Source organism: Lissotriton helveticus, chromosome 1_1, assembly GCF_964261635.1.
Source record: "Lissotriton helveticus chromosome 1_1, aLisHel1.1, whole genome shotgun sequence".
NCBI lineage: Eukaryota > Metazoa > Chordata > Amphibia > Caudata > Salamandridae > Lissotriton > Lissotriton helveticus.
The window spans coordinates 1,274,716,582-1,274,742,325 of NC_136057.1; the positions used below are offsets into that span (position 1 = coordinate 1,274,716,582).

The 25,744-nt window shown below is 47.0% G+C and overlaps 1 protein-coding gene across 6 annotated transcripts in view; it reads right to left on the minus strand.

The window, feature by feature from the left end:
- The window catches only part of KMT2E (lysine methyltransferase 2E (inactive)), a 2,078,550-nt gene that overhangs the window by 483,702 nt on the left and 1,569,104 nt on the right, over window positions 1–25,744 (minus strand). For all 6 annotated transcript variants that reach the window (XM_078680502.1, XM_078680521.1, XM_078680476.1 and 3 more), the window contains one exon: window positions 13,204–13,518. In XM_078680502.1, the coding sequence (XP_078536628.1) occupies window positions 13,204–13,518 (315 nt within the window). The remainder of the gene's footprint in view (window positions 1–13,203; window positions 13,519–25,744) is intronic.

The window sequence follows — 25,744 nt, forward strand, 5'->3', positions numbered from 1 at the left end:
AAACTCTAAGACTTCAGGAGCCAGATAGCCAGATGCAGTTGACTTGGATCTGGATGCCTGATGTCTCCATGGTTCTGCGTTAGCATGGATGGTGTCAGAGACAGTTTTTGGTGTGGAACTAGAGAAAGTTCTAGCAGTGTGGTGAACCACGGTTGAGGTGACCATGTGGGAGCTACCAGGATCGGTTTGAGAGACTGTTGTCTGAGCTTGCATACCACTAGTGGTATTAGTGGGATTGGCGGAAAAGAAATTTGCCTGACCAGTTCATCCATATTGCATTGCCCTTGGACAACGGGTGTGAAAACTTGACGGCGAAGGTTGGGCATTTTGCGTTTTCGTGTGTGGCAAACAGGTCTTTGTCTGGATGACCCCACTTGTTAAAGAATGGTTGAAGAACTTGCAGATGTAGTTCCCATTCGTGAATCTATTGTGTCTGTCGACTTAACAGATCTGCTATCTGATTGTGAACTCCTGGAAGGTGTTCTGCAAGCAGATATATCTTTTGTGGAATGGCCAATCTCCAAATGTTTTGTGCGAGTTGGGACAGCTGCAGGGAATGTGTGCCTCCTTGTTTTTGTATGTAGTACATGGCTGTCATGATGTCCGTCCGGATTTAGACAGCTTTGTTCTGTGTGTGCACTTGAAAGGACTTTAGTGCTAGGAAAATTGCCAGCAACTCTAGGTGATTGATGTGTAGCACCGTTTGTTGAGCGGTCCATCTTCCCTGAGTTGTGTGATGGAGCAGATGTGCTCCCCATCCTGTCAGGGATGCGTCTGTTGTCAGTACTATCTGTGGAACTGGATCTAGGAACGGCCACCCTTTGGACAAGTTTTTGGTGTTCCACCACTGCAGAGAGCAATGTGTGCGGCTGTCCACCAACAGCAGGTCTGTTAGTTGTCCTTGTGCCTGATTCCACTGATGTGCTAGACATTCCTGCAATGGGCGCATTTGCAGTCTTGCATATGGTACAATAAAAAAGCAAGATGCCATAATGCCTATTAATTACATGAACACTCTGGCTGGGAGAGAGTGTTGGTTTTGAAACCTTGTAACTAAGGCTTGAATGCTCTGTATCCTGGCTGGACTGGGATAAGCCAGAGCTGTATTGGTGTTTATGGTGCCCCCAGGTATTGCAGTACATGAGAGGGCTGGAGATGTGACTTGGTGTAGTTGATTGTAAACCCCAAGTCGTGCAGTGTTCGAACTGTTTGAGATGTGTGTTGGACACACTGATTGAATGACTTGGCTTTTATGAGCCAATCGTCTAAGTATGGGAAGACGTGGATATGTTGTCTTCTGAGATGTTCTGCTACTACTGCTAGGCACTTTGTAAACACTCTTGGTGCAGTTGTGACCTCGAATGGAAGGACTTTGAACTGATAGAGTTGTCCTTCTTTTACAAATCTGAGATACTTCCTGTGAGAAGGATGTATGGAATGTGGAAGTAGGCGTCCTTGAGGTCTAGAGTGGTTAGTAAATCGCCTTGTTGCAACAATGGGAGCCCCTGTTGTAAAGTTATCATCTGAAAATGATATGATTGTATATACAGATTGAGAGGACTTAGGTCCAGAATTGGTCTTAGTGTTCCGCCCTTTTTGGGTATTAGGAAATAGAGTGAGTAAACTCCTGTTCCTTGATGTTTCAACAGAACTATCTCTATTGCTTCTTTTTGCAGCAATTAGAGAACTTCTTGCCGTAGCAGCGTTAGGTGGTCTGTGGACATTGGACGCTGTCTGGGTGGTATATGTGGAGGGGTAGCTATCAGCTCTAGGCAATAACCATACTGGATAATTTGTCTTACCCACTTGTCTGTTGTGATGGAATTCCTCGACAGGTAGGAACTGTGTTAATCTCCCCCCTACAGGAGTGGTATGCTGTTGGGGGAGCTGAAGGAAGTCACTGTTTAGAGGTGGAAGAGGATCGATTGTTGTTATTACCTCAACCTCTTCCTTTATTGTTATTCCCTCTGTAACCTCCTCTAAAATATCCTCTATTGGAGGATGTTTGCGTATTGTTTTTAAAGGAGGTTGAATTGTCTGCTCCAGTTTGTTTGGAGCCTCCTCTATAAAAGGAGCGACGAAAGGAGCCTCTTTGTTGAGTGGACTGCAAAGCTCCCATAGATTTTGCAGTACCAGTGTCTTTTTCCATTGTTTCAAGTGCTACGTCTACCTCTGAACCAAACAATTGTTGTTGGTTAAATGGTTGATTTAAGATGGTTGTTTGCACCTCTTTCTTAAACCCTGAAATGCGTAGCCACTCATGTCTTCTAAGGAGGACACTAGTGTTTATTGCTCTAGATGCAGTGTCTGCTACATCAAGAGCTCACTTGATTGAGGCATTTGAAATGAGCTTACCCTCCTGTATAAGGTCATCTGCCTGTGCTTTATATTGGTCAGGTAGATGTTGTAAAAGGGTTTCTAACTGGTCATAATGAGCCCTGTCGTATCTTGCGAGGAGGGCTTTTGTGTTAGCTATACCCCATGTATTGCTAGCTTGTGCAGCTATCCTTTTGCCTGAAGCATCTATTATTTTTGATTCCTTATCAGGAGGTGGTGCCTCACCTGATGTCTGTGAATTTGCTCTTTTTCTAGCATTTGACACGACTAGGGAATCTAAGGGTAGCTGACCTTTAATGTAAGCAGGATCCCCAGGGGCGGACCTGTACTTTCTTTCTATTCTTGGGTTTATGATCCTAGCTTGAACTAGATCTTTAAACACTTCTGGGGCATGCTTCATGACCCCTTTAATCATGGGTAATATTTGAACAGTTTTTTATGATTGCTTATAAGTGTCTAACAAAAAATCTTCCTCTGCCTCATCTGAGTGCATTGTTACATTATGATAGATGGCAGCTCTATTAATTAGATGTCCAAACCCAATATTATCTTCAGGAAGAGATCGTTTTGATGGATATGTATGTGGGTCAGGAATATCTGGTACATCTTGTGGGTTTGGATATTCCCAGTCTGGTATATCAGCAGGAAATGGAAAGGGCTCATCTGGGTCTCCCCCATTCCCTATGTTATAGTCATCTTTATTATGAGGAGGTGTCTGTGAAGGTGAAGGTTGATGTGGAGAATGTTGTGGTGAACGAGCAGGTGAAATTTGAGGTGAGGTGTTAAAAGGAATAGAAGGTGAAAGAGGAAGTACAGGAGAAGAAGGGTGCATAGGTGATGTGGCAGAATCCTACTTCTTGACAGGCACTGGATTTAAAGGTGCTGTATCCATCTTCCTCTTCCTATGTGGCATAGTGGAAACATGTCCTGTTTCTAGATCTATTTATATCCTTTTTTGCAAAGGATCAAGTCTAAAAATTTCTTCTTGAGAAATTGCTTTCGGCGCTGATTTTTTCGGCTGCGGGCCTGGTTTCTGTTTGTCTTTAGCCTTAGGAGTTGTTGTATAGTCCTTTAGCATACTTTTCGGCACTGAAGGTATTGTTTTCGGAGCCGAGACCTGGTTCGAGAGCTTGGAGGCATCGGAAGCAAGCTTTGTAGGTTTCGGCACCGAAGATTTTGGGGTGGAAGCAGGATTAATTGGTTTCGGTGCCGTATTGTCTTTAGGAGTCGACGATTTCTGAGTCTCTTTTGGAACCGGGACTTCTTTCGGTTTTGGTGCCGAGGGAGCTGGTAGTATCAGCAAGTGCGGTTTGCTCGGTATGGAGCTACCAAAAGGTTTTAATTTTTTCTTCGGAGCCGGGCTCGATGGCGGGGCTTTCGAGGCAATGTCTCGGTCTCGATTGGGCCCCGAAGGCAGAGTTTTGACCTTAGCCTTTGGTTTATGAGTTGGGGCTGGGGTAGGGGCAGTCGTATTCACCTGTTGACCTGATGGTATGGAGTCATCGGAGTCGTCTGCCTCAGATACGATCTGGAGATCATCGGAATCTTTCTCGGGGACACATGGACCTTCGTCGAAGATATCCACCGGTTCGGGAGCTGATCTCTGCATGTCATGTCGACAGGCCCTCCGATCTCGAATGGTCTTCTTGGATCGAAAGAACGCACAAGCTGTGCAGCTCGACTCGTCGTGTTCAGGTGATAAACACAGGTTTTTGAATGGTGTCCTTTCCATGAGGTGTAGGCCTCACCACGTGGGTAGGCCCAGCGGCCCGCGTCGACGACTGGAATCAAAGTGATGAAGTCGAGTCTATGATGTTAAAGTTTGTTTTTATAAAGTTTTGCGTGTCGAAATCTTTGAAAAGTAGATTTTCAAACTGGAGCGGAAAAGTTGCATCCGAACTCAGTGGCGGAAAAAACCAATCTAAGTATGGAGCCGATGCCCATGCGCACTATCGTCCAAAGGGAGGAGTAATCTATTTCGTGACTACAAAGATTTCTTCCAAGACGACAACAACAAGCAATCATCCGAGCCCAACACCAGGTGGCGATCTACTTCAAAGTGTCGAATCTGCAGCTCATATGCCTCGAACATTATGTTATTTTGGACATTTTTTGGTTGTTGCACATCATTCTCTTGTATGTTTTTAATTACTGTGAGCAGACATTTCGTGAGCTCAAAAGGATGGATTTGTTATAATTGAATTATACCTCATAAAAGAAAGGTTTAGGACCATTTTTTTCTGTATCCAAGTCCATTCCTGGGCACTGTAAGTGCAGTGCTGCTATTAACAGTACATGGTGCTGGGAGTTTGTTATTATGAACTCCACAACACCATAATGGCTACACTGAAGACGGGGAAGCTTGGTATCAAACTTCTCAGCACATTAAACCCACACTGATGCCAGTGTGGGATTTAATGTAAAATGCACAACAGAGGGTATCTTAGAGACGCCCCTTGAAACTCAACCAACTTCTAGTGACCTGACTGAGTGTCTGCCTAGACATGTTTCTGGACCCCTGGGTCAAGAGCTGCTGCTCTCGGGGGCTTGAAACAATGCACATCCTGGGAAGAGGTGCCAAGACTCCTCCCCCAGGATGGGCAGGGTTCACGAAGGAGAAGCTTCAAAGGCATGCCGCCTTTGTGAGCCTCTCCAGACCATTTGTTGCTTTTAGCAACTGGTCCCCACTGGTTCTACCCTCACTTTAGGCGGGAGAACCGGTGGGCAAAACAATTGAGGAAGAGAGGTGTGCCCACCTCTGCCAACTCCACCCCTCAGGTGAGGGAGGAGAGGTGAAGCACAACCTTGAGTCCCCGTCATCTTGAGGATGGGGGGACCCAGCCAACCAGGGACAGGTTCCTGCCCCCCTCCACCCGGAGAGTGGCAGAATAGGGGGTGTACCCACCCCAGGGAAGGGAGCCATTGGTCCATGCCCTTTACCTACATGTAACGCCCCTAAATTTAGTATTTAGGGGGCACCCTGAACCTTTGTTCCTCAGATCCAGAAACGACAAGAAAAGAAGATAAGAATAAGGACCGAAGAGCCATGCAGAGCTAACAAGAGGACGACGCCCACTGACTTGGCCCCAGTCCTGCAGGCCTGTCTCCCCTCGAACCTGCTCGCCTGTCTCCCCTCGAACCTGCTCCTGTGAAATCCCGGTGTTTCCTGCAGCCAGCAACCTCAAAAACCCCGGAGGATCTGCCTGCCTTCACTTCAAAGACTGAATCTCCTGTGAATACCGGACTTGTTCAAACTGCAGCTTCTGGCTCTGGCCGGACACCACGAATCCAGCCCACTCTACACATACCGAACCCGGCCCGAGCTCGAGTGGAAAAACGCCACGAGGAGGTCACCCCGGCGATACGGACCCGAGATCCGGCGACCCCAGACCTGCCGCCTCCAGCCTAAATCCAGAAGGCCCTCCTAACCACGACCAGGAGCTGGTAAGAAGATCCGACCCCAAAAAGCATCCGTGCACCCGCCACCCCATAGCCTTGTGTGCCCAAACCAACGGTGCCTAAACAACCCTTAACTTCCCAACTTACCTCTCCAAGTGGTTGTCGCACCCAGAAGTCCTTGGCCTCCCTGCCTACAGTGCTTTGCAAACTGGGAGTTCTCCTTAGAAAACAACAGGGCACCCGACGTCGAAACAGCACTCTGCACCCGGCCGCCCCAGTGCCACTGAGGGTGCACCTTTTGTGCTACTTTGTTTCCCCATTTGCCCTGACCTTAACCCTAGGAGCTTTGCTCCCACAACCCAGTGGCCTGCTTGCCAGCAGCCACCAACTGGAGGCCCCCTATCCCCTGTTGGATAACATTGGGCCTCAACACTCTGCACCCAGAAGCCCTAGTGCCGCTGAGGGTGCAACAACAGTTCTTCTCTAACCCTGGGTGACCCCTGAGTCTAACCCCAGAACCTTAACTCCCACAGTTGTTTACTTACCTGTGAACCGTTAACCTGTTTTCCTCCCATAGGATAACATTGACACTTTTTCTCCAAAAAGTTTCTAAGTGTGGAGTTTTGAAATCTGAAAATATTCTTTAAAAATCGCACGAATAACCAAAACTTATTTTCTTACCTGTTTCCAGGAAATGTGTCAGTGCTGAATCTAGGTATCCAGCACTGAGTTAGAAAAGTAACGTAAAAAGTAACTTACCTGTAATTTACTAAAAAAGCCTATTAGTTTTAATGTACTGCATTTGCTAAGTGTTGCATACTACTGCCCCCATGTAAATCAAACAAAGTACTATTTCTATTGCATATTCAAACTGTTTTATATCTTGTAACTTATTACTGAAAAGTATTTAATGCTTACCTGTGCCAGGCTTGATTGGTTCTAAAAATAAACAACAGTATATTTTTATATTAAAACAAATGGCCTAGAGTTTGTGTTCTTGAGTGTGTGAAGTAATTTGCTGACTGTGTACTTCAAATGCTTAACACTGTCCTCTGAAACTGCCTTACTGCTCGACCACTCTACCACAAAAAGAGAGTAAAGTTCTATCTAACTTTAACCCCTCCCTACCTCTGGGGACACTTGTACTCTATACACACTATACCTCATTTTGGTGTAGTACATATAGAGCCCGTTTCTTACACATGTTCATAAGTTAGGCTTGGACATCCCCTGAAAAACCACTTGTTCTCAGCCAGGAGTGGTGCTGCAAGGCTACTGACAATGAAATCGCACTACCCAGCAAGTCCCTATTGTATGGTGAACTTTACTTCCCGTCAGCAACGGCTTGAGAGAGTATGGCTCGGGCCACCTCCGAGATCATGGGCTGCATTTGTGTAAGCGAATCCCAGATCTAAGGGAATATCGGCCCAAAAGGAATGCAGTGTTCCCTGAAGTGCGAGGCTGGTGGAAGAAAATATTCTCTTTCCAAAGGTATCCAGCTTCTTGGATTCCATATCCAGTGGAGTGGTAGTGTATGGGCCTGGGTTGATCCTACAAGTGAAAGTTTGGACCCCCGAAGATCTCTGCGGATTGGGGTGCTAGGTAAGTAAACTGGGGTCCCTCATAGCGGGGCGAAGGTGGCAGGCAATTGTCCTATGCATGGGAGCCCCTGTGCAGGGCTTGGACCAGGACCTGATTAGGATGTCGGTAAAGCCTTCAGTAAATGGGAGCAAGGGTTCAGCTGGGACATCTTCTGGCTGAAGCACCTCTGTCAAGACGTTTGTCTTGACTGCCACTTAGAGTAGCTGAAGGTCCAAGATCTCAGCCGCCCTACACGCCATCATAGCAAAAAAAGGCTCCCTCCTCCATAGCAATGGTAGGTGGGAAGACCAAACAAGTGTCGGGCAAAGTGCCGAGCTCACTGTCCTCCGCCAGTTCCTCACACCAGTTAACCTCCTCATCTAAGGGACGCTAGTAGCCATAAGGGTCGTCAGACCCCTCCCATTATTCTCCCTCTCCAGGCATATCAAGAGTAAAAGGCACTGGTTCCACTCCGGAGAGCATGGTCCCAGTTGGCAATGAAACTAGCGCTGGGCAACACCCACCTGGCTCAGTGTCGGGAATGAGGATGGGGATGGTGCTGCCATGGAGGGTCGGCCCTGGAGTGGGCGCTAAGGAAGGTCTCGATTTACCCGGCAGCTCCACTCCAGATCCAGCAAAGGATCCAAGGGGCCTGACTGGTGCCAAGGGCGAACCTGCTAACAGCAATCCAGTGAGGTCCCAAAACCAGTGGGGCCTGAAGACACTCAAGCGGGCCAAGCCACCCAAATATGAGGTTGAATGGCCTAATAAAAATCTTTGAGCTGGGCGGGGGGTCATTCCGGGTCTCGTAAAATCAGTGAAGTGCATAATGAACCCTGATTCAGGCTCTGCTGAGGTGTGAGGCCTGGAGAGCAGACGCTCTTGCCCTCGTCAGACGACTTGGATGGATGCAGTGAAGTTAAAGACCTCTTTGACTTCTTGGATGTTTTGTGTTTGTGGGACATATCCGATTTCCCAGAAGACTTGGAGTGAGACAATGATTGTCGGGTGAGGCTCAGCCGATGATCCCGGGACTTCTGAGCGATCCAGATCTTAAACGTCCCGGTGTTATCAGGCGGTCAGGAGCTTGAAGGATCGCTCCCTCAGAGCCTTTGCATGCATGGCACTGCAGTCTTCACAGGTACTGAAGTAGTGGTAAGCACCACAAACATACCAAGTGGGGTCTGTCACAGACATCTCCCTGTGGCAGTGCCACATGGCTTGAAACCAGCCAGTTTCTTGGGCGGCATCCTCACACCAGGAGAGAAATTTCTCAAAAAGAGTTGACAAAGTCGGGAAAAAAGCCAGTCAAACAATGAAGGAGAGTAACTCAGACTGGATCTGTGCTATCTGATGTGGAAAGAACTGAAGTCAGTGTGCCGGGATGGCGCCTTTATAGGTACTGCGCATGTCACTTCCAGCGCGCTCGACACCAATATGGAGCCGAACGACGCCACTAACCGTTGCTTAGTGTTACAGCTCAAAAATCTTCTGGCTCAAGTGACATCAGAGGATATTCTAAAGTACGGAATCCGCAGCTAGAAGTCTCTGTCAGAGAAGATGATTCATAGAACAGAGGTAGACAAAGGACAAAGGTACAACATGAAATGTGACAAGCTCTTACAATATGTGAGAGCTGTAGGGACAATTAAGCAAAACTTAAGAAGTATGGTGACGAAACAGAACGACTTCTGAGGTATCTATCATCCAGTAGGAAAGACCAGATATGTTCAGAATGAATCAGTTTAATCAAAGAGAAAATATAAAGGTAGCTCCCTCCTCCCTTCTATCACAGTTGCTAATGTCCATGCATATTAGTTACTGTTGGGCTCTACCAGTAACTGCCTCACATAAGCAGCAGGAGCTGCAAAACAGAAGGCGGACAAAACCTGAACAGTCCCTGCCATTTCCAAGGCTGTCACATTGATTTGCAATGACAGATGGAAAAGTAGGGGTTGCAGATGCATTTTTCTCCCACACATCGTGGGTCAGATTCTCACTGGGTGTGACAGTGGGAGCTATAGATGGAGGCATGGAGAAGCCTTCCTTTTTTCTCTTGACCCAATCCCTGCTTCTGTCACTTCCCTCCACAACTTTGCATAACCTGAGAATAGAGAGAGCGGAAAGACAAGCTATGCTATTGATCAAGGCATTCTAATGTTTACCGGCTCCCCGAGAAAGGCATTGGGCTAGGTTCCGGACGTTTGTCCCACCGAGGACAGGTGAGTGTAGTGTGGGGTGGGGTAGGATGTACTGTTGTGCTTAATCCTGGATCCACTGCTACTTGTTGTGCGCCCTACTCGGCGGCGCCCGGGATTCTCCGGACGGGGCTGTTTGTTAATTGCAGGACTCACGCTGTTTATGACGACGGGCTACTGACACTGAATCGCTCTATTGTGTGGTACTCGGTTTTAGGAGGGGGGTTATGCGGGTGACCAGCCTGAGTGCCGGATCATTTCTGTTCCCCATCCTGGCCAAGCATTCATGCATGGAGCGACCCCTGCCCTCACGCTGCGGTTATCTAACTAGCATTGGGCTCCCTGGAAAATGGCGACACCTACACTGGTCTGGTCCTTTAGTTGTGTTGGGGAACACTAAGGACAGTTCCTGAAGTTGTTGAGCAGCATCTGTGCCTGATATGTGACAGATTAGTTCCCACTAATTGAAAAGAACCCCCGTAGCTATCTATATTTTACCCTCATCTAGGACATCTACAGTGAGGTGTCAACGCCCGGGGACACCGTTGAAGCAGACGCTTCCACTGAGTGGGGCGAGTTACACCTTGACCACCCTCGGCTGATTTCTTCATATCCTTCTGTGTTTTGAGTTTAGTCATTAGGCTTTTTAAATCCCTTTTCTTACCAGTTATTTATATTTGGATAGTTTACCTCACCGCCTTTCCATATCGACAGTTGAAATACACTCTGTGAGCACATACTGGATGACACTTTTGTTTTGTGTTTATGTCATCCCTTCCAGGTTTCAGCCATGGCGAGACCCCATGTTTATCCTGTGCACATTAGGGTGTGAACACTACTCGCCTTAAACTCAATAGTGTAGATAGTTTGGTTCGGTCCTGAAGAAAAGCACTGTATCGATTTGAACATTATTGCACGAAACATGCCAACCGTTGCTATATAGAGTAGGTTACTGCTTCCCTGGACCTTTAAGCCAGAAAACAGCCACTCTTTTTTGTTTTAAGTGAGGTGGGTCACCACTTTATTAAAGTCCGGTGTGAATAACCCAACCTTTTTTAACCACTTATACACATCTACACCGTTCACTTCCTTCCCTAGGGCCCTCACACCCACGGGACCATACGGCAGGAACAAAAGATCTCCTCTAAAGAGCCCATTTATGGGTGCCCGTCGGGTATTGCACCGCCGACCCGACGATTAGCGAGTCCATATGATGAAGCATGACACCTAGCTTGCTGGGTGTGTGAGGCCTCTAGTTCCAACAAGGAGGATTCCCCTCCTTTGTGCCTTCACTCACTTTGGTTTCAACTGTCTACAGAGTTTTTTAATTCTGGGGAACTGTGTACTCTCTTTTGGTACATTCTAATGTTTATGTCAATTGTCCCCACATAAAGGAACTTTTTCAAAGATTTACTGATTGTGCCATAAGGTGTCATCAACATAAAGGTACTTGACACTATCGATATGCTAAGATGTGGATGTAGAATATTGGCAACAATAACCAAGTATCCCTTCTAGAACCAGGATGGTTCCTTACAGAGAGAAAGTGAGAGAGAGAGAGAGAGAGAGAGAGAGAGAGAGAGAGAGAGAGAGAGAGAGAGAGAGAGAGAGAGAGAGAGAGAGAGAGAGAGAGAGAGAGAGAGAGAGAGAGAGAGAGAGAGAGAGAGAGAGAGAGGCCGACAACTAGAGGACGGGGTGCTCCAAATGAAAGGGCAGCGTTTGAGGTCAAACAACCCTAGTTTAGTATCACCCCCAAATTTAAGGTTGGGAATGGAGAGAGACCCTTTTCACATTATAGTTCTCACTCACTCTAATAGTGACATGCTTCATCATAGGGCTCAGCCCAACTCCTAAAGGTCGGGATGGGCTTAACCTTTTCCATGCTCATGACGAGCTGAGCTCGTCATGAGGCACGGTGCTCCGGTGCTCATGACGAGCTCAGCTCCTCATGAGACGTGGAACGCTCCGGTGCGGGGAGAATTCCCCTGCTGTGCTAAGCGTTCCACGGGAGTCGGTGCACCTGCGACGAGCTCAGCTCGTCATGAGCACAGGAGCGCCGTGCCTCATGACGAGCTGAGCTCGTCATGAGCATGCGGGCGCCGTGCGCGCCCCCATCCCCCCCAGCACAGCAGGGGAATTACCCCCCCAGCGAAGGGGTTAACCATATTTCAGGGAGCACTTATAAAGATATTGTGTATGGGGGCGTAATGTTAAAGATAGAAGTCTATTTATTAAGAATGATATATATATTTTCAGGCGTGAAAAAATGTTGGTGTATAGATTAGGGTCATAGGACCATCATATCCTCTCACCCTACTATAGTATTTTTTAACCTTTCCTCCCACTCCACTAATAAAGGATACTTTAGGAGCGAGGGGGAAATTTTATCTTTAACGTTACGCCTCCATGCACAATAACTTCATAAGTGCTCCCTGAAATATGGTTGAGCCCACCCCGACCTTTAGGAGTTGGGGTGAGCCCGATGATGAAGCATGTCACTATTAGAGTGAGTGAGGGCTATAATAAGAAAAGGGTCTCTCTCCCTTCCCACCCTTAAATTGGGGGGGGGGGGGTGATACTAGACTAGGGCTGTTTGACCTCATAGCGTGCCCTTTCATTTGGAACACCCCTATTCTAGTTGTCTGTCTCTCTCTCTCTCCCTTTCTCTCTGTAAGGTACTATCCTGGTTCTAGAAGGGATACTTAGTCGTTGTTGCTAATTATTCATAGGGAGGATAGCATCCCTTCCTACCTCCGTGGTCAGGACCTCTCCATCCTTCTGAGGCCCCCCTAGGGCACCGAATTCGGTGAAATAGATGTAGGCTATTGTAAATACTATTAAGAGTGTTAATATGCTGTACTCCACTGCACAAAATATTGAGCTGCAATACTCGAGCAATGTAACGTTTCTAACTTTTGTCACATAACCATTTAGAGATATCCTAAGATGTAAAAAAAACTGAGAAGTGGAACTTACATGTAGTCACCAACTACATAAAAGATATTAAACACAATTTAAAGCTTTTTTTGGAAAACGATAACTTTTCAATTATTGAAGAAAAAGGATAACATCAGTGATCTGGTATAATGCGGCATTCGCTCAAACATGATTTTAATATGCCCCTGGAAGGTGTAACTGTGTTTAGCAATACAGCACAATGCAAAGGCACTGAGTGCCATTAGGAGAAAAATGTGCATGTTGCACATTCTAAGAATTTAAAATAATCTTTAATTTGTGTTAATGAGCTAATGGTTGCACTGGACAAGTAGGTCAGTGAATTACCTCCATAATATGAGGTTAATGAAAAGCAAATCCAAGATTAGCAAGCGTTGATATAGACCTATGAAAATGCCCTGAACATGTTATCTGAAAACCTTAACTATTTGATTACTATGTTATTGGCTTACATATGGCTAGGGGCACGTAACATTCACATCCACAATGTCTTTTTGTGCGCAAGCACTTAGTGGATGCCAAGGATGTAATTTTTACGAAAATACAAAATGCATTTCCAAATGTTGGGCTGTTCCATCGTTAATCTTTTTTTATAAAGCATGGAATTGACTTCTTTAAATAACAATATAAATTCAACAAAACATCAACTAAAAAACGATGTCTAAGATTGCCTTTACACTCTTTTGTTTTTATTGAGAGGGACCATGTCTTGGAATCAAAAATATTGACATACCTTTTTTGTTTTGGGGTATTTTGCCTGACATTTACTGGGCTCTGGGGCTTCGTTTTCAGAAACGATTTCTGGGTCAATAGCAATTTGTTCACTTTCTGGCTCTGGTAGGAAATCAATGTTCTCAATGTCATTTTGATGCACAGAGACCTCCACATCAGGAGAGGACGGCTGGATATCCGAACAGGAGCTAATAGTTCTGTGCCGCCGTCGCTGCTGTCCAATATGAGTTCTGCTTCTAGAAAAGCTTCTTCTCTGCTTGGTTCGGTTAATTTTGGCAGGTGTAGGTTTGCTGGCCGTTTCTTCCTTTGTTGGTTCCTGATAAACATTACACGATATTTTTAATATATTACCTTTCTAATGATGCTTCATTTTAACAACACACTTCTAAGATGTTAAAACTTAAAAAGTATGTTAACACACCAAACATGATGACATCATTCCATTGTAGACGGAAGTAATTCTGTTGTCTTTTTTTAGTAAATGTTCATAAAGAAGGCAAATTATGTATATTGCGAAAAAAATTGAATGTACTTAAAGATAAAGTATAAAGTCAAAATAACTTTAACTCGTTAACAAAAAAAAGTAGCATATACTAATTATTTCTTCCATTTACCTCATGAGGTTAAAAGGTTTGCTTTCCCAATGTAAGCAAATGCAAAAACGTCAGTTTAAATTCGGTTCTTTTCTTGAGATGAATTAGTCAACTTCACCATTATTGGATATTTCCAATCCAGAAGTTAAACTCGGACGGCAAATATGTGACCTATGCATCACCACTGGAATATGTCCTGGTCTCCGCTTGTGTTAGGTAGCATTTTAATGATCTGGCTTGATAGCGCAGATGTCGCCAGGCAATTATATGAGCATAACTAGAAAGGGCCCATGGCTCTACCCACATTTTGGGAGTCAGGAGTACACGTTCTGAATGGACAGGAGCTGTGTGCATCCACAAAAAATGCAAGCCCTCCACTCAGTTGCAATCATTTTGTTTATTTATCCAGATGCCTAAGGATGAACATTCACGGTCACGCACAAAAATGAATTGCTATTAAAGAGTCTTAGATAACTAGCTAATTTATGCAGTTTTTCTCTCGCAGCAGCACAGATGGGAGGAGGGCTGACATTAACCCACATGGATTTTTAGGTCTGGCTTGGCAGTTCAACTGTCAACTGACCTTTTAACCAAAACCAAAATTATTCCACAGTTCTTTGCTTCTGCACAAATACATTTTCATTCCCATGCTATTTACATGTAATGCCTCACATTACCATACAACATTCCCTTAAAGCCAGACCCATTGGCACTGCCAATACTAGTTTACAAAAGGGAGACCAAATTTTTTCGAGTGTACAAACTCAAGTCAGTCTCTTACGAATGCTATTAGTTTTTATATAGGCTGAATTGACCACAGTTTAGACCACCACATATTTAAGGTAAGGGAGGTGGGAAGATGGGAAGCTTCCGAAAGAGCTCTATGGAGAACCTTGCAGCCGAAACCATGTGAGCGAGGGGGTTCTCCTCTAGTGGAGGTGAGTGGGAATTCAGAATAGTTCACTGTGTCCCCAAATATTTGGCCAAAGGTTGTAGCCCGTGATCACAATTGCTGTTATGGTTCTGATTTGATCTAATATGTTTTTCCAAAATACTTATATGGTGCTGCATGACCACCATGTATGAGCCACTGTCCTACTTTCTCCTCTCCCCCACCAACAGGTACCATCAAATCTAAACACTGCATGTAAACAGATTGGGGATAAGTACCATCACAATAGAATTATGGAGCTATTCTCCTAATATAGCGACGATTTGGCAGCCTTAGATCCTACCCTCAGCCAGGAATCTTCTGTGATGTTTAAGCCGAATTAGATATTCCATATGGATACATATACGGGTTTGGCTGTTTGTTGAACACAAGCAAAAACCTCAGTCTAAATGGTAACCCATGATTCTTCTGACAGCTCATTAAATGTACAGATTAATACAAACACTCCTAAATAAACGCGATTGATGTGGCCCTTACAAAATATTTCAGAATACTAGAAGTGACCATAAGCCTCATGTTTTCCCCTTCTATAACAATGTGTCCACAATTGTTACATTACAATTAAGGCGCCCTGTTTTCCTTCCATTTTCACAGATACATACAGAGAGAACACATGCATATTCTTGTCTGTATTTATTTTCAAATGTAGATAAAAACGGAAAATAGGTTATTTGCTTCAGTGATTCTAAAAGCAGTCAATCAGGACTACCACATCAATAAATGTGCGGATTAACACGTACATTGGAAAACAAAATAGTAATGAGGTTTTAGCAGCAGTTGATGTGCATAGGTTTGATACTAAAGCACAAGTTACTTACCTTCGGTAACAATATATCTGTAAGAAACATTAGTAGTGATAGATACTTTACCTTATCCAGGCGTCAGACTGGATCCGGAAAGTTTTTTCGTCAGCAGTACTCCTGCGTGTCGGTAGGCGGCGTCGTGCGGCTCCAAGTGAGTCGTTGGCACCAGAATGACATCACTGGAGCTACGCGCACTGACGCCAGCTCCAGTGACTGTACACGATTCTCCACGCCAGGAACACAGAGCCATGCAAGAAACTGACCACTGGTGCCATGAAATTAGGGCCCTGGAAGGGATTACCGTAACCCTAGAAATCAGTTCGCAGAACGGGAAGGATGGGTGGGGCGGTAAGGAATCTATCACTACTAATGTTTCTTACAGATATATCGTTACCAAAGGTAAGTAACTTGTGCATCTGAAAGAAACACGCACTGATAGATTCCTTACCTTGAAATAGATACCCCAGCAATACCAACTCCAGTGGTGGGTCTGCGAACCAAGATCACATCAGAAAGTCCTGGAGAACAAAACAGCCAAAGAAGCCGTCTCTCCGGACTTGGCTGTCCAGGCAGTAGTGCTTGGTACACGAGTGCAGCGAGGCCCACATAGCTGCCTGACAGATGTCATGCAAGGGAACTTCCCGTCTCAGAGCAGTAGTGGCTGCCGTCGCCCTGGTAGAGTGGGCGCAAAACCCCACAAGAGGCACCTTTTTAGCCAAGGAGTAACAAGCCTTTATGCAAAGAACAACCCACCGAGATATGGTCCGCTTGTGCACAGTCCGACCTTTCTTGGCGCCCACGTAGCCAACAAAGAGCTGGTCCTCCACCCGGAACCGTTGTGTGCGGTCCAGATAGAAAGAGAGCGCACGTTTTGGGTCCAGACGGTGGAGCCTCTCTTCCTCTTTTGAGGGATGCGGAGGTGGAAAGGAAGTGGGCAAAGTGATGGTTTGCCTGATGTGAAAGGCAGTGACAACCTTCAGCAGAAAAGAAGGACGGGCCTGGAGCTCACTCACTCTTCTGGCAGAGGTGATGGTAACCAGGAAAGCAGTCTTTAGAGTAAGGAGAGGAAGAGGGCAATTGTGAACAACTAGATTCAAGTCCCACTGAGGTATCACAAAAGGAACAGGAGGAAACATGTGCGTGATGCCTTTAAAGAATCTAATTACAACAGGGGACTTGAAAAGGGAATGCTGATCTGGAAGCCTTAAAAAGGCGGAAATGGCAGAGAGATAGCCCTTGATAGTGCCCAGAGCAGAGCCCTGATCGGCCAAAGTGAGAAGAAAAAGGAGGACCTCTGAAAAAGGAGCAGAGAGGGGATCCACAGCCTTTGCTGTGCACCATGCCACAAACGTATTCCATCTGCAGGTGTATACCGTCGTAGTGGAGGGACTCCTGGCTGGCAAGATAACATTACAGACTTCGGGAGGCAGGTCGAAAGACATCAACTGTCGCCGCTCAAACTCCACGCAAGGAGGTGGAGACTGGACAGGTTCGGGTGGAAGACTGTCCCCTGCTCCTGCGACAGAAGATCCTCCCTAAGAGGCAGACGGATCGGGGGATCGATGCTCATACTGAGTAGCTCGGGATACCATACTCTTTGAGCCCAGTCCGGAGCCACAAGGATGACTTGGGCCCGGTCACGCCTGATCTTCTTCAGCACTCTGGGCAGAAGTGGTATAGGCGGAAAGGCGAACAACAGACCGCAACTCCACTCCACTCCAAGGGAGTGCCGCCTTGGAAATTCCAACGTGCAGAACTGATGACATTGCGCGTTCTCTTCGGTGGCGAATAGAGCTAACCAAGGCTCTCCTCATTGCTGAAAGAGACCTTGCGCCACATCTAAGTTCAGACACCATTCGTGATCCATCATGCACCTGCGGCTGAGTTTGTTCGCCCTGGCGTTCAAGGAACCTGCCAGGTGTCGAACCACCAGGGACATGTCCTGATGTTCCAGCAAAGCCCAGAGGCGCAGAGCCTCTTGGCATAGAGTCCACAACCCCACCCGCCCTGTTTGTTGCAGTACCACATGGCGGTGGTGTTGTCTGTGAACACCTGCACTACACTCCCCATGACAGAAGGAAGGAATGCCTTCAGTGCAAGTCGGATCGCCTGAAGCTCCAGAAGGTTGATGTGGAGCTTTGACTCCGCAGGAGACCAGAGGTCTCTGATCTTTGCCTCCCCCATGTGGCCGCCCCATCCCAGATGGGAAGCGCCCCTCACAACTGTATGTTCCGGTTGGGGAAGGGAGAGGGATCTGCCATAGACCCAATCGCGATTCGTGAGCCACCACTGCAATTGCCGTGCAGTGCCCTCCGAGATCTGGATTTGATCGGACAGGTTGCCCTGATGCTGTGACCACTGGAACTTCAGGTCCCACTGCAGAGGCCGCATATGCCATCTGGCATGATCCACCACCAGGATGCAGGAGCCCATCAGGCCCAGTAGTCTAAGGGTTATCCTGACCTAAACCCGAGACAGAGGCAGAAAGATCAGAATCGTAGCCCAAATGTCCCGGATTCGCTGCTCAGGAGGATAAACCAGAAACTGCGCCGAATCCAGAACCGCTCCGATGAAAAGGGAATCAGGTGCTACTTTGGCACGTTGATGGAAAACCCCAGCAAATGCAGGACGTCGGCAGTAGTCTGCAGGTGGGAGACAACTGCCTGGGGCGAGCCCGCCTTCAACAGCCAGACGTCAAGATAGGGGAAGACTGAAACCCTTGATCTGCGCAGATGAGCCGCGACCACCGTCATCACTTTCTTGAACACCCGAAGGGCGCTGGTAAGGCCAAAGCGGAGCACAGTGAACTGAAAGTGCTCGTGGTCAACCGTGAATTTCAGGTAGCGCCTGTGGGCAGGCAGGACAGGAATATGAAAATAGGCGTCCTGCAAGTCCAACGCCACCATCCAGTCTTGCGGGTCCGGGGCAGACAAGACCTGAGCAAGTGTAAGCATCTTGAACTTCTCCTTTCGGAGGAAGCGATTGACGTTCCGAAGGTCTAAGATAGGACGCAGGCCCTTGTCCTTCTTTGCAACCAGAAAGTAGTGGGAATAACAACCACAACCTACTTCTGGCATCGGAACATGCTCGATGGCCCCCTTGGCCAAGAGGGGCGCAACTTCCTGCTGGAGTAGCGCCAAGTGATCCCCGGACATGCGGTGGTAGTGAAGTGGCATGGCTGGAGGGGGTGTCCCGAAGGGGAGGGAGTAGTTCCTTCGGACAATTTGCAGCACCCACTTGTCCAAAGTGATGTTGCGCCAGTGGTGGAGATGATGGCGTATTCGTCCACCCACTGGCGTCTGATGGGCCTGAAGGGTCGGACTAGGAAGGCTTTGAAGTGCATGCTGCAAGGGTGAAAGTTGACTGAGCCCCCACCCCCCCCTTGCTGGCACCCTGAACCACCTCAACAGTTCCCACGTCCGCGACCATGCTGAGGTTGCTACTGCTGTGGCCTGTGGCTCTGCGAACGTTGTGGGGCGCCCCTTCCGTGGCCACGAAAGGAACGAAAAGCAGAAGGCGGAGGAGGCAGACAGGCCCAGGAATTCTTGAAGCACTCCAACGCACTGTGAGAAGTTGGCCTGATATATGATGCTCACTAGTTCTAGTGATCACCTTGTATCAGTCCAATAGTCCTTATAGACCAGCTATCCTAATGGTAGCATGGACAGAGCAGTCTTAGGCTAAACTCTTTTGGCATGCGAAGCCAGCTGTTTTACCACATATATCCCCTTGAATACCAGATGAAAGGACACCACACAGGTTGTTATGAAAATAAACAATATATTTATTACTAACAAACACCTCTGAGCTCTTTATGAGATCAGAGGGCTAAGCACATAACAACACTCTTTAAGAAAAATACAATAAGTTGCTCACATTATAATGGTGCCCTAGGGGCACGATAAACCATATACTAAGTAAATGGTATAAGGAAATCGATAGAGGAAATGAAGATGCCCAGAGGCTGTAGGATCGCTGGGACTACACTACCCTAACCTTAGGTAAGTAGCAGAAGGCCCATGGGACGCGTGTGCAGAGTGTGAACTCACAGTCGAGATGCGGAACAAAGTCAATGGGCAGAACAAATTACGAAAAGGTAAGTAACAGACAGTTCCGACTAGTTAGGGCTAAAACGACTGGATACCTGGACACTAGGAGAGTCAATCTACCTATGAGCACTGAAATGCTCTCGTTACCTCACCCACGGGCGTTGAAGTCAATGGAGCCTTGAAGAAAGATGCTGCAGGCGACCAGGAGGAAGATGTCCGGTGCGATCCCAGGGTGGATCGTTGAAGAAGAGGGCCCCACGCAGATCTCGTGGATGCTGGAGGGCTGGTCTTCGGTGCAGGAGCTGCTCGGGGCTGGGGCTTCTCAATCCCCAAAGCACTTACTCGAGGATGCCTCTGAAGTCGTGCTGGAAGCGAAGTGCAGTTTCTTCAAGATGGCCGGTCCCACGTGTCTCGTTGCACCCATGGATCTCAGCTGTGCTGCAGATGTAGGTAGAGGTCGGAGAGGTCTGGAAGTCCGGGTCTCGTCGGGCTCTGAGGTCTGGTTCCGGCAGGAAGGACGACAAAGTGAACCGCTCTGCCTTCAGGATTGATAAGACCTGCCATAGGAGTGACTGATAGGAGTATATGTGTCCATTTTGGGGTTAGATATAGGTATACTATATCTATAGCAAAGGGTGATTACACCACCTTGCCCCAGCTGTCTGACCAGCCAGTTGTGTCTGTTTAGATAGCCAGCCAGGGGTGGCATAATACATGCTTCAGACCCTGGTAGGCCCTGGGAACACCTATGCCCTGGGTACCTAAGGTACACTGTATAGGGGCTGATAAGGTGGCCCAGTATCAATTGGTAAATGCACCTAAAGTACATCTGTGTCAATTTAGAGAGAGAACAGCTAGGCTGTGGGTCTGATTAGCAGGCCCACAGCCAGGGAAAGTTGTAAACCAGTGAAGGAAAAAGCAAAAATCTGGAGTGACCATAGGATTGCAGACCCTTCTCTCCTACACACACTAACTGCCTTATGACCAAAAAGGCGAATGCCATCAAAGGGCATGTCCATCAGAGTGTTCTGGACATCCCCTGAGAAGCCAGTTGTCCTCAACCAGGCGTGGTGCTGAAGCCCCACCGCCGTGGAAATTGACCTTCCCAGTGAGTCAGCGTTGTCCAGCCCACAACGTATGGTGAACTTTGCTGCGTCTCTCCCTGCCGCAACCGCCTGGGAAAGAACTACCTGGGCCTCCTCCGGGCAGTTAGGCAGCACTTGCGCAACCGTGTCCCACAGAGAGTGGGTATGACAGCCCAAGAGGCATGCGGTGTTCACCGACCACAACCCTAAACTGGCAGATGACAACAGCTTCTTACCAAGCTGATCAAGCTTCTTGGATTCCCTATCCGGACGTGCGTCAGGGAACGCGCTCTGGGATGTAAAGGCTTGGACAACCAAGCTCTCAGGGGTGGGGTTTTTGGTAAGGAAGAGGGGGTCGCCCGGAGCCGAGCGATGGCGTCGGACCACGTTCCTATCCACAGGAGCCACTGTGTTGGGCCTGGACCAGGTGCCCAAATGAACGTCAGATAGTGCTTCATTAGAAGGCAGCAAAGGCTCCGAAGAGGTAGCCACCGGTTGGAGCACTTATGCCAGGAGGTTAGCCCTGACGGCCACCGTAGGGAGTTCAAGGTGTAGAGCCTCGGCCACGCTATGCAACACCACTGCGCAACTGGCTCCCTCCTTCGTAGCCATGGTAGGAAGAGACAGCATGCCAAGGTCAGGCGAGGTGTCAAGACCACTGGCCTCCCCCAAATCCTCTGTCCAGTCTGGATCATAAGCACAGTCCTGTGCTAGAGGGTCCTCAGACCCCTCCCAGTCCTCCCATTCCTCCGAAGTCTGGGGAACACGCTCAAAATATGGAGGATGGACATAGGGCACAAAAGTGCCCGTCGGTATCGGCATCGGGTGACGCCAATCTGGCACCATGTCCGAGTCGGGGCTGAACCTGGGGACGACGTCGTCCCGAGGAGCGGGCGACGTCGGAAGCGGTGCAGGGGAGATCGGCACCGGTGGAGGTGTCACTAGATCGACCGGCTTTGATCGGGCATTTGATCCCGGATCATTGGGGGGCCTGCGGCGTAGGGCCGGAGCCGCCGGAGATGTCAAAGCAGGACCCCCAGTGGGGCCCATGGGTCCCGCAGGCGCACCGGCAGGGCTAGACAGCCAAAGAATCAGGCCATGGCAGCAAGAAACTCATGCACTTGAGCATGCGTTGCCCCCGCACCTGGGAGGAGGGGTAGCTTGGGGGCGACGACGCGGGCTCCGCCGGAGCCGCGAGGGTGGCACCGCCCGCACGGGCACGACTTGGGGTCGTAGTCACACCCTAGGCAGTAGAGACACACGCGTTGGGGATCCGTCACCGACATCATGCGATGACAGTCCCCGCAGTTCTTGAAACTGGGAATCCCTACGACACCAGGAGTCGATCGACTCAAAAAGATGAGGTAAAAGGCCTAAAAAAACTCAGTCAAAAAATGACTGGGGGTACTTGCTCTTCCCGGATCTGCGCTTGCTGGCGCGAAAAAAAAAAAGAACTGACGTCAGCGCGCGTGGGCACGACTAAGAAGCTCCAGCGACGTCATCCCGGCGTCAACAACGCACGCGGAGCCGCACGATCCCGCCTACCGACGCGCAGGGGTACTGCTCACAAAAAACTTTCCGGATCCAGTCTGACGCCTGGGGGTAATTCTAAGGTTAGGAATCTATCACTACATGTTTCTTTCAGATAGTGCATGTTTTCATATAGATGTTTTGCTTTATCGTGTGTGGTTATTCATATCATTGACATCTTTTAGGCTTTAAAGTACAAGTGCACAATTAGCAGTTAAATAAATGTGGAAATATACTAGTTTCAGCTTCATTTTTACACAAAATCCAAAATAACTATAGGGATAAATAGAGATAGAATTCTTGATAAATAAATATGGAAAAACACAGACATAAACATCAAAAAACATAAATACCATAAAACCGGGAACATCAATTACAATTTATGTGTCGCCACTGTATATTGGGAAAAAATCTGGAATGCTCGAGCACTGACGACAGAACTACATACATGGACTTTAATCTTGTTCTTAGAGTTGAAGGAGAGTTTGGGAAATAGGATTCCAAAGGCCAGTGGGAGAAATAAACAGTTTTATGGTCTATCGTACAGGCCCCTGGCTTTATCTATGGAAAAACTACGTTAGGAGAGGCCTGAGATCATACAAGATTATTCCTGAGCTAGTGTGACCAACATGAAATGGTATTTTGGCTGTAATCCCTTCCTGCAGGATGCTGGACCCTCACCCACTTACAGTGCAGTTGCTCTAAGGGGAATGGCCTGCCAGTACTGGCAGGAAACATCTTTGAAGTACCAGTAGGTGCATTTAAACATGGGCGAAAGCGGAGAGATCAAGTGGTAAACACTAGGCCATAAAACATGTCCAATAACAAACAGGCCATATGGGTTTTGCCACCTGTAAAGGCCATTACACCTGTGGCAACTGCAGCGTCTGCAAATTAATATAAAGTCACAAAAGTTATCAATTTAGGTATGCAAATTCCGTTGGAGACCCGTAAATACAAACGGCGATAAAGAGTATGCAATCTACATTATCAAGTGCCCTTGCAGCCTTCTATATCTAGGAAAGATATGGGGAAAATGAGAGTGCACATAGGTGAGCGTTGCAGCAACATACATTGTCAAAGAAAAAACACTAAAATTACAGCACACTTCACGGAGAAGGGCCACAATGAGAATGATCTCAGTTGGGTCATTCTTGAAACCTTACCTCACCACATTGATCATAGATCAGCCACCACACTGGTCATGGCTCAGCCACCACATTGATCATGGCTCAGCCAGTAGGATGCTGTTCTATAAAGAACAAAGAAGGGTATTCAAACTCTAAACCCACATAACAGGACTAAACGATGGCATTTCCTTGGCACAGTTTATAACAGATATTGAGTCTTGTATGATTTTTTCCCAGAACTTTATTTAATTTTTTTATAATGAATACAAAAACCCCAATGAGAGCTCTTTTCCTTTCTCTCCTACATTAACTATGGGATGTTCTTAATTTACCTTAACTTTCTTTTTTTATTTCTTTTTTAGGTGTTTTATTCAACTTCACCATTATTTGATATTTTCAATGTTTTATTGATTTGTATAGGCACTAATCACCCGAGAGTGTATCCCAGCGCTTGGGCAAGGTGTTTGATGTGTGGTCCCGAGGTGCTTATACGAAGAGCCAGGTCTTTAACTTAGTGTGACTTTTGCGGATATGGGGAGTGTGAGCGAGTGAGAATGAGGCAGAAAATAGGTGTCTGGAGGGTTGGTGAAAGTGTAAGCAGCTGTTCAGGTATTCTGGTCCTGTGTTGTGTGGAGCTTTCTGTAGCTTTCTGAGGTGTGGTGTGATGGTGGTGCGGCGTAGGAGGTTGAGTATGTGTCTTGCGGCTAGGTTCTGGATGGTCTGAAATCTGTGTATGAGATGTCTGGAGATTCCGGCATACAGACTGTTGCTGTAGTCCAGCCTACTGGTGATGAGTGCTTGCGTGACGGACCGTCTGGTGTTCTGAGGCAACCATTTGAATATCTTTCGCAACATGTGTAGGATGTGGAAGCAGGAGGTGCTGACTGCGTTGACTTGAGCTGTCAATATGGCGATTTAACTCGGATGGCAAATGTCTGACCTATGCAGCACCACTGACATATGTCCTGGTCTCCACCTGTGCTGGTCAGCATTTTTTACAAAAACGGAGCACATTTATTTCAAATGTACTCAGTCAGTTCCTTAAGATTGCTGTTAGTTCTTCTATAGACTGAGTTGATCACTGTTTGGGCCACCACATATTTATGGGAGGAGGAGGAGGGAAGCATCTAAGAGTGCTCTATGGAGAGCCTTGCTGCCAAAACCATGAGAGCAAGAATATACCCCTCTTGTGGTGATGAGTGGGAATTCTAAATTGTTGCCCATATCACCAAATAAGCAAATCAAAGGTTGTAAACCAGGATCACATTTTCTGTTATGGTTCTGATTTGCTCTAATATGTTTGCAAAACACTTATATGGTGCTGTATGACCACCATATATATGTGCCACTATGCTACTTTATTATTTCCCCTTCCTACAGGTACCATCAAATCAAACATTGCATGTAAACAGATTGGGGTTCAGTAACATTAAAAATTAATTTTGTAGTTATTCTCCTAATGTTGATTGCATAGTGACAATTTGGCAGCATTAGACCATATGCTCAGCCAGGAATCTTCTGTGATGTTTATGCCTAATTCGGTATCCCATATGAATACATATGAGGGTTTGGCTGTTTTATGTAGGTTACCTAATAGTCTGTATAATACAGAGATAAACTTTTGTGCGTTGTTCTTTTAAGAGAGGTTCAACTGCAATTGCTACCGCTTTTCTATTTCTTTTGTTGCCCAGTGTACTATTAGAGTGTATCTATATGGGTCATTACAAGGGAGTTGTCACAGTCCTTGGCTTAAGAGAGTGGTATGATTTATTAAGGGTCTCAGTTGTGTGGCTTAATGTAATCTCTACGTGCAAAACGCCCAAACCTCAATCCTGGGTGGATTTGAACAGTGCTTTTCTTTAATTAGAGTTTGAGAACTTTGAAGATCCAGGTAAAAGCAAACAATTTCTCTTGAATTTGCATAAGTATAGCTGTAGGGAATGGTAATAGCATTGTTGAGATTGAATGCACATTGCATCGTATACAATCGTGTTCTCCTACCCTGAGTGCCCAACTGCGAATATCTGGTATCCTGTGTTTTTGATTTTGGCCCTAACCTTATACTAGTTTAATGTGGGCGTGAAGGCCTAGGCCTATCCCTTGACAGGAGGGAGGTACTGAATCTGGCTGGTGGCACCGCACAAAATGAGTCCTCATTTGTATGACAGTGGACTTCTGACCTTGCCATGGATTCAGCATGTAGAACTGTGATGGTACAATGTTTTGAGACTCAGTAGTCATGACCAGATATTTATGTCCGCGTCAGTTCCAAGTTCTCCTTCAACAAGGAAGGGAGTGTTCCACAGAGTATTTAGAGGACTGCTGTGTAACCAGAGCTGGGTTCTGTTTGACAGCCAGCTTGCCAGCAATGGGGTGACATCACCTGGAGTCCGATAGGGA